Raw genomic sequence first — 9,074 nt, 5'->3', positions numbered from 1 at the left:
TATAATATACAAAGTTTTTCCCCACTGAGGACCACATTATTTAGCAAAGGTATGAGGAAGGAGCAATAATGTTTAAAGTTGATTAATGACATTCTGTCGTTTTAGTTAGGCCAACGACTGTAAACAATCATGATTGCAAGTTTGTGAGAGGGTAGGGCAATGGCTCATGACAGCTCACTAATGGGGTCCGTAACATTAATCATACTCCAGCTAAGCCAACCCACTCAAGCCTCTTCTCTTCATTCTGATTTCTGAGGCGACAGTTATTTCAACTACCAATATCTTCTACCTCACTCGATCTCTCATTCAATCTTCTGATCCTATAATTTTCACTAATTATGGCAGAAGAAGCAGCTAAGGATGTGGCCGAGGATAAAGCCATCGTTCCATTAGCTCCTCCTCCTCCTTCTGAAGAAGAAGAAAAAGACAAACCCGATGATGACTCAAAAGCTCTAGCCATCGTCGAAACTAGTACGTACATAGATATAATCTCTCCCTACTGCCCACGTACTTCTTATGTGTTTATTGTTTGCAATTTTCACTTCAATTTCATGTTTGACCTGAAAAAAAGTTCAAAAGTAGAATATGGAAAGGAGTAGTCAGTGGTTGGTGATCTGTATTCGCTCCGTACAAATCTTTCTTTTGATTCGAAAACAATTCTGTTAGGAGTTTTGTTTTCTTTCATAAGTGTAACATTTTGTTCGAATTCTCACAGGGTTTCTGATTCTGAAGGGAAAAGTTATCTTTCTTTCAAAAGTCACCAGATAATAACTACTGCTCCCTTCGTCCCAATTTATGTTGATTGAGCAAAAAATTTAAGAAAGAGATAAAGCATTTGAAACTTGTGGTCCAAAATATCCATAGCCACATAGAGTAAAAATTGGAAGTTTAAACTTATATCGTGTATGAATTTTTAATGTGTCATTCTTTGTGGAACAAACTAAAAAGAAAAATATGTAAGTACTCCGTAATCTATTGGGGAATGTATGTATCTTCTTGTGATTGGAGAGACTACATATCAAAAGATTTGACAATTTTACCAATCTATGGTGTATCTATTGGCTATTTTAATGACCAGCATAACTTCATTTCAGATGACTCATTTGTTATTCTTCCTCCCTTTCCTTCACTTTTTGTCAAACGTTAAAGAAATAGCCTAAATGGTGACTAATTTCACTTCTGTTTCTCACCTCTATATTATTGGAGTTCATTATCTGTTTCTTTTGGAGCTAGTATTATACATTTGTGTATTTTGTCGAATAGTGACTAATTTCACTTCTCCAGCGATCTATAGTTCATTGAAGTCTTTCTCTAACTTGTATGTGAATGTTTTGTCCTTGGCAGAAGCACTAGTACCTGTTGAGAAAAGAGGATCTGTTGACAGAGGTACTTAGGATTGTTTTATTGTTTTCCATCTCAAATCAATCTACAGCTCAATCAAACCTAATTTGTATATATAATCTTCAGATGCAACTCTTGCACGATTTACGACAGAGAAGAGGTTGTCCCTAATCAAAGCATGGGAAGAAAGTGAGAAATCAAAAGCTGAAAACAAGTACGTTCTGACACTGCACTTTCTCATACATGCTGCGGTGCTATAACTAAATCTACACTTGGTTGGAACTTGACATGCCTCAATTAGCAGATTTTTTTGCATTACGGTGTTATAAATTACTTGTCTTGAATCCATTGTATCAGCTATTTCTTCTTTGCAGTGAGATTATCAATTGTATGGCAGTTGTTTCACTTGTTTATGTTATTTGGACATACAAATATTGATGTTTTTTGGGGCTTTGCTATTTAGTTCTTGATGGATAAGAAGGGAGTGAAACTAGGATCCATTCATTTATGTGTAAATGATACAAGGGAGTTTGAATTACCATTAAGATGATCTTGGCATCTTATATGCTTCATTACCTATCTTGCTCAATCCATTTGCTATAATTTTTTTTTTTTTTTTTTTTTTGTGATATGTGAACTGCGAACCAGTTGAATTATCTGTTTCCTATTTATATGTTGCAATATTTGCAAAACACTGTTATCTATTCCCAGAACTAGTTTGAGAGTTGCATGCACCTGCTTTGTTATTTGTAGTTTTTATATTCAGTAATGAGTAAAATTTGGCATGTATATGCTTCAGGAAGTGTTATAAACTGTGTTTATGAATTTCCCAAAACACTGAATTTTTTCCCCCACTTTGTTGACAGAGCTCAGAGAAAGCAATCTGAAATCCTTGCATGGGAGAACAGCAAGAAAGCAAGCTTGGAGGCAGAGCTCAAAAAGATTGAGGTGACAAGTCATTCTTCTATTTTGCTATGTGCCCATAGTCTAACGAGTTACACTGATTGCATCGTCTGGTGATTTTATTATTACAAGTCCGAAAGAGATCTCTTAATACCACAAAATTGTTTCGTTTGCTTGTCATAGTTCAATATATTCTTTTAGTGTCTAACATCTGCCGATATCCTGTTCTTCAGTGAAAAGTAATGCTAGATACTTGAGTAAAATTTCCAGGATATATTTTTCAGGATTCTCAACAACATATAGTTCTGGTATACTAATCATGTGTAGGGGTTCAGTTCCCATTTTAATTGATGGTTCTGTTTGGTATTAGCTAATACAAGCCTTATGTGTTGATGCTTCAATAACCATATCCTAGTCATGTGAACTCATCTTAGAACTTCTTCAATAACCATATCTGTTGTTGTATTTTAGCTTCTGAAATTACGTTCTGTCTAGATAACCATACAAATTGAGTAAAAAAAGTGAAACTTGTACTGTCTTTTCTCATCTTGTTTTAACCTTACACATGTTGTGGGCGAGCAGGAGAAATTGTTGAAAAAGAAGGCAGAGTACATTGAGAGAATGAAAAACAAGATTGCTCTACTCCACAAGTCAGCAGAAGAGAAGAGAGCGATAATTGAAGCTAAACGTGGAGAAGATCTTCTTATGGCAGAGGAGACAGCAGCAAAACACCGTGCCACTGAAACTTCTCCAAAGAAAACTCTCCTTGGTTGTTTCTGAAGTGGCAAAATATCAGTTTGATATACATTATTGGTCGTAAACATTGTATAGTGAAGTGTGCGGACTTGGAATTTCTTTGCATTAGAAACAACATTGTGAGATTATGCTCCTGGAGATAATTATCTGTCAAACTGTATTGAAAAAACTTGAAAGAAACCTTCCATGTTAGCAATATGGCCAACTCCAAAAGTAGCCTCTTTTGGTAAGAAGGCTGATTTGTGATGTTGCGGAGGGTTTGGGATTTTTTTTGTTCATTGTCTATTTCTCGTAATTGGGAGGCTCTGACAATCCATCTGAAAACTTTTAATGCTTGATCAATGAAAAAAAAGAAAGAGAGCAAGGACAACATTTCAGAGAGTTGAGCATTTATAAGTAACCAAAAGCTTAAGTGGCAACATTTTATAAACTAGGAAATGAGAAGGAAGGGAATGTATCTTAATTTGTTCTGGTTGAGAGGAAGTTTCTATGAAGCCTCTTACTTTTTACCCTTTTGATAGAATATATCTTAGCCAATGAGGGACAATATATCTTAAAAATATAAAAATCTTGAGTCTGTAGCTCCAGCAATATAATTCTGCTCAGTTCATTCAATCCCTCTTGTTGTTGCTACTGTTTTTCTATGCACCAACTTAATAGCATTCTAATTTTCTGAAGCCAAATCATTAAAGGATTTAGTATTATGCTAACAAATAAGGGTAAATTGGTGCTTAACTCGGGCTGTTATCACTATGAAGAAACACATGACCTTAAAGCACTGATGGTCCTGGTTTATTAATTTTAAAACTACTTACAAAGAAATTACTCTCTAAAGGAACTCATAATATGTACATGATATCACCGTTTATGTTGAAATCACCAGATAACAATTCTTCAAATCCATTTGTAGAAAACTGATCCTCAAACTTGAGTTGTGCTTGATACATATCATTATCTACTGTTTCATTGTTAATCCCTTGAATATTTATGTCATTCTCATAGGCACCTTTACTCATCATGAAAGCATCTTGGAACTCTGAACTATTGTAGCACAAGTTATTCTTGGAAAGATCTGAATTCTGGAAATCCTGGCCATTAAATTGATCTAACGAAAACCACTCCGCGAATAATACTTTACGAAACTTGCTTTTACGAGGTTCATTTAAGAAATCCACCGGTGAAACATCTTGATCTGTATCTGCCAATGATCCTTCTGTTTGTACAAATGAGTTCAAACTAGAGTTTCGCGAAGCCAACTTCAGTGAAGAAGAAGAAGAAGAAGAAGAAGAAGATACTCCATCTATATTTTGGCTCTGGCCTTCACTTTCTGCTATTTTGTCCACTCTCTTCTTTAGATACGAGTGCCAATGGTTCTTAATCTCATTATCAGTCCGTCCAGGCAAATGGTGTGCTATCCGAGACCACCTGTTTATAACGAACTTTGTTAGTTGTTAGATACTCAATATAATGAATAACGACCATATGTTCTTAATTAATTAAGGTAAAATTAAAATCCAAAAGTTTATTAGCTAGTCTAGTGAACAAGAATTTCCTTTCCTAATCCCTTACTCTGCCATAATCTGTCTTTTGAGCTGGTTAAACTTGATCCACCTAAGGCTTTTTTGGGATGGTCAAAAACCTTTTTACACTGTCAATATATAAAAATTAATCTCATTTACAAAAAAGCTTCTCTATGCAGAAGCGGGCTAGAAGCCTGAATATGGGTTCGGCGAAGCCAATAGTTTTTGCTCAAGCTGTGTATTTGTGTTAAAAAGTTCATTAAATATGTGCGGATATTAAATTTAGAACTCATTTATTAGTACTTGAAATCATCATTCTAAAATCCAGAACGCATAAAGTTGAAATTCTGGCTCCGCCTCTACCCTACATATCGGTTTTCATCTATTCCCTACCAACTATGTGTGTTTTATGTACATTTTAAAGCCAACTTTCAAGAATGATTTAGCAGTACTTGTATTTCATTGTATTTAATAAAATTGAGGGTAGTCAAGGCTGCTAACAGCTTCATATTCAAGAAGAGTAAAGGAAATTATGGTCTCTTACTTGTTGCCTATCATGCCATGAAGGGTCAGGATAGTTTCCTCCTCTTCTATGCTAAATGCCCCTCGTTTTAGGCCTGGCCTTAAATAATTAATCCACCTCAATCTGCAACTCTTTCCGTTCCTTTTTAAGCCTGTAAAACAATAATATTAAAAATGAATACCACATATGTCAACTCATATAATGCAGGTTAGAATTAGTCTTGACTTATTGGGTGTGTGAGCGAAGTTTCATATCAGTAGTTCAAAAGATTGGAAAGCTACATATGAGATGTAGAGATACTCTTAATATTATGATGCCTTTTGGGGAAAAACCGTGCAGGTTTGGCTCGAATAAAATAATATCACATCATGTTAAAAATATCTTTGTGCTGATTTAGCACAACATAACTAATCAATCCCTTTCTGTTATAAGAGAAAATTAAATTGGTTGTTGACTTATTGCTGCCACCCTACTTGTTCCCAACAAAAACTATTACCAACTAGTGCAGCATAAATGAAACATACCTCTGCCAAAATGCAATGTATTTTCTGTTTTTTATTTGAAGACAGAGACTTTCAAAGCTCAATTCAAAATCAAGAAACATTTTTATTTCTTTTCGCACGTCAATATGCATGGTATCCGGGAAATTTAATTAGTTTACTGGTTGATTAAATCCATTCGTCAAAAGACAACAGTAAGTAAAGGCTAGTAACAGTGGAATAAGTGCAGTAGGTTACAAATATTCAAGCTCTAAAACTAGGAATTTTTATTTCGCTGAAGTTTAAAAATCTCAATAAATCTAACTTAGCATTCATTGATCTAGCCCAAGTTTAACTTATAGTACTGTTGGATATATATCTGAACTATTTTACTTGTACATGCTTGAACTAGTAAGCTCAAATGTTGTCGACAAGTTAAGTTATGCAAGAAATAAAGAAACAAATATTGTACACGTTAATGAATTTTGTGACCATCTCATCCGAAAGCTCATGATATTAGAGCAGACAGAAAGTCCAGGACTTAAGTATCACGATTACCACCCAAATCTTCACATGTTTGACCCATGAAAAATTATTAGGCCCTTACGTGGGGACGTGTCGAGGACATAACTAAACGAATAAAAGTGTGTCATCTCCAATAACTTATAAGTTTTTGATAAGATGGTCACACAATTCAACTGGTAACACACAATTTATATTAAGCAAACTACTTACCAGCATTGATGGGGACGGAGCTCCAACAGACATGACCATACTTAATAATGTAGTCTTTGAGCTTCTGGTCTTCATCTGGAGACCAAAGTCCCTTCTTGTGCTTATGCTTTGGTTTGTCTACTGCTGGCTTGCATCTCATTTTCAAACAATTAAACAGGTATTCGTGAATTAATGATATATTTTAGATGCTTGGAAGAAATATATATATGGCTTTCGTGTATATCTCTGTAGAGGGAGAAAAAGAGGAGTTAGAAGTCCTAATGATGGGGTTAGCTGACCTGGTATTTAAAGGCAATTACAAACCAAACCACCTAACATAACATCTATTGATATATATACTACTACCATTATATGTCTCAATCCCAAACAATTTGGGCATTGAAAATATAAAGATGGAAACATTTTGAAGTCAATGAATTTTGCATCTATTACATCTACCAAAAAAAAAAATTAAAAAAAATAAGGTTGGCCTTGCAAATACACTATAATTTTCTGAGGCGTGACTATTTAACCCTGAGAAAATACAAGGTGAAAAGGGGTATAATTGACAGAACTGTTGTCCAATTCCGAGAATTGATTAGGAACTAGAACCATTTGAGACAAAAGTATCTTAAACCTTTATAAGGATCCATGTCTGGTGTCATTTAGCACTCTTACACCTACTTGACAGAAATCACTAAACTGTTTCTCAAGGTTTTTCAAGCCCCAAGCGCTAGTACTATATGTTTATATTGTGATTTCAAGTTTTCTAACATATATAATTCTTGAAATACCAGGTTATATAATCATGGCATTTGTGTTGTCTTGTCGAGGTTATGAAAGCACTTCGCCTTTGTATGGCGTAAAATTAATGAATGACAGGGGATGTTCGTTGAGTTGACACATGACAGTAAAGACATGTAAGGTATGAGTCAGCAATAGCTGGTACCGGTTACAAACATGTGACCGGTATTGTGAGAATTCCGAAGACATTGTAACCCGTGACAAAAGTTTGAAAGTGATGTATCTGTTGAAGAAAGCAGCATTCAAGGAGCGGCCGTTACAAAGAATCTTTGTATATATACTCATTTTGGGATCTTGTCTCCCTGAATTTAGCTATAAATAGAAGAATTTATTATTGTAGGCACGAAATAGTGGCACAAGAAAAGGCTAAACTTATTCTTACTTTCTATAAATATCTTTTTGCTAAATACTTTGTTCTTATTCTTGCTTTCAGAAAAGCTCACCTCACGCCAGACTTGTATTTTCTTCAAGTATTCTTAATTAATTTATGTTCTTAGTTATTTTATAGTATTCTTGGATCAATTTATTCATTTCTACAAACCACGTTACAAATTTAACTGTACCATTTTACAGGTAAATAGTTTGTCGCTAACCGTGGGGCATAGACAATTGTGGTATTACTTTAATCCACTTATCTGTTACTAACGTATTTTGACAATTTTCTTTTGTAAAGTAGAAGCAGATATGGCAACTAATAATGTTAACAACTCATTCAATGTTAGGACAAACAATGAGTGTGAAGATATTTTTTGTGATGATTCAACCAGTGAAACTCGCAACGGCGGAGATGAGACAACTCTAGTTCAGGAAGAACGAAATCCTCAGCGTGTTAGGAGTCATACCACTGATGATATGGATGATGAACCTGTTGTTGAAACGAAGAAAGTTTTGAGAGCGCAACAAAGGGAAATCATGAATCATCTCTCAAGACAGGACCAGAAAATGACTGAACTCCATCAAGCACTTTCAGTTGCCTCTAATAATTCCTATGGTGGAGTTCGAGGCCCTCCTAACGTTCCCGCAAATCAAGCACACAGAGCCGGTAACATCGAGTCGAGAGAGGAGTTTGGATTTAATGATAATCAAGTAGATGGTGTAGGCAATGGATCCGAGAATGATAATAACACAAATGATCCTTTTAAAACCGAGCCCATGAGGTTAATGAGGGATATGAATGACGGATCGATCAAAATGCTAAAGAATTTCATGCTCGGATGGATTTAATTCCAGGGGCACCTCCGATATTAAAGGTTCTGGATTCAAGGAAATATACTCAGCTACCATTCAAACTAAGTGCAGCCTCGGAGTTGATCCCAAAGAGATTTAAGATGCCAAATATACCAAAATATGATGAAACATTGGATCCACAGGAGCACATCACGAGTTACACTATGGCTGTAAAGGGAAACGATTTGACTCCGCATGAGATCTAATCAGTTTTGCTAAAGAAATTTGGCGAAACCCTTACAAAGGGAGCTTTTAGTGTGGTATTATCTTTTATCTGAATATTCAACTGATTCTTTTGAAATGCTTGTAGATTCTTTCGAGAGTTCGTGAGATGGTTCCAAAAAGAGAAGTTGATATTGACGACAGTACCCGATGAATGGGCAGCCGAGGCGTTCACCAAATGACTCAATCCTTTAAGCTCGGATACCTCGAGGAAATTGAAGGAGAGCCTATTGGAATTTCAGGCAACCACATGGGCATATATCTATAATCATTATGAATCAAAAATCAGAACTGAAATCAATTGAGTTCGTCGGTGTCATCCAAGGGTCATAACCGTGATAGGAATCAGGAAACGTTCAAAAATAATTTTGATGCAGACGGGAGATCATCCCTAAATCGTGTCCATCCTAATATATCAAATGAGAGATCTGATGGACGTGGAACTAAAGGTTTTCAACCTTCGGAAAGTTTCGGACCGGATAGAAGGACGGATCATTGACAGAGTAGTAGAGCTTTGTAGGATAAAGGGCCATCGGGGTCCCGGGATTCAGGATATCCCCGATTATCAGATTATAATTTCAACAT

General features: G+C 35.6%; 2 protein-coding genes across 2 annotated transcripts; one reads left to right on the top strand and one right to left on the bottom strand.

Annotated features, from left to right (window-relative positions):
• Positions 224 to 3,198, top strand: LOC109225825 (remorin-like). Its single transcript, XM_019390606.1, has 5 exons — positions 224 to 471; positions 1,345 to 1,386; positions 1,468 to 1,555; positions 2,208 to 2,289; positions 2,827 to 3,198. The coding sequence occupies exons 1-5, from the start codon at positions 339 to 341 to the stop codon at positions 3,022 to 3,024; spliced, it is 543 nt and encodes a 180-aa protein (XP_019246151.1). The 5' UTR covers positions 224 to 338; the 3' UTR covers positions 3,025 to 3,198.
• LOC109225824 (transcription factor LAF1-like) lies at positions 3,105 to 6,527 on the bottom strand. The gene is made up of 3 exons (XM_019390605.1): positions 6,258 to 6,527; positions 5,065 to 5,194; positions 3,105 to 4,425 (listed from the first exon to the last, which is right to left on the bottom strand). Exons 1-3 carry the CDS (start codon positions 6,394 to 6,396, stop codon positions 3,840 to 3,842), a joined length of 855 nt encoding a protein of 284 aa, XP_019246150.1. The 5' UTR covers positions 6,397 to 6,527; the 3' UTR covers positions 3,105 to 3,839.

Source organism: Nicotiana attenuata, chromosome 5 (genome assembly GCF_001879085.1).
Source record: "Nicotiana attenuata strain UT chromosome 5, NIATTr2, whole genome shotgun sequence".
In the NCBI taxonomy this organism is placed as follows: Eukaryota; Viridiplantae; Streptophyta; class Magnoliopsida; order Solanales; family Solanaceae; genus Nicotiana; species Nicotiana attenuata.
This window is presented reverse-complemented; position numbering and strand designations above follow the sequence as displayed.

What these genes read in the sequence shown, in the direction of transcription:
- LOC109225824 (XM_019390605.1), bottom strand. Translation starts at nt 6,396, where the DNA reads ATGAGATGCAAGCCAGCAGTAGACAAACCAAAGCATAAGCACAAGAAG. An exon ending in CTCCGTCCCCATCAATGCTG is followed by an intron (nt 5,195 to 6,257) that starts GTAAGTAGTTTG and finishes ATTGTTTTACAG; the next exon opens with GCTTAAAAAGGAACGGAAAG. An exon ending in CATGGCATGATAGGCAACAA is followed by an intron (nt 4,426 to 5,064) that starts GTAAGAGACCAT and finishes CGTTATAAACAG; the next exon opens with GTGGTCTCGGATAGCACACC.
- LOC109225825 (XM_019390606.1), top strand. Translation starts at nt 339, where the DNA reads ATGGCAGAAGAAGCAGCTAAGGATGTGGCCGAGGATAAAGCCATCGTT. An exon ending in TCTAGCCATCGTCGAAACTA is followed by an intron (nt 472 to 1,344) that starts GTACGTACATAG and finishes TGTCCTTGGCAG; the next exon opens with AAGCACTAGTACCTGTTGAG. An exon ending in AAATCAAAAGCTGAAAACAA is followed by an intron (nt 1,556 to 2,207) that starts GTACGTTCTGAC and finishes CTTTGTTGACAG; the next exon opens with AGCTCAGAGAAAGCAATCTG.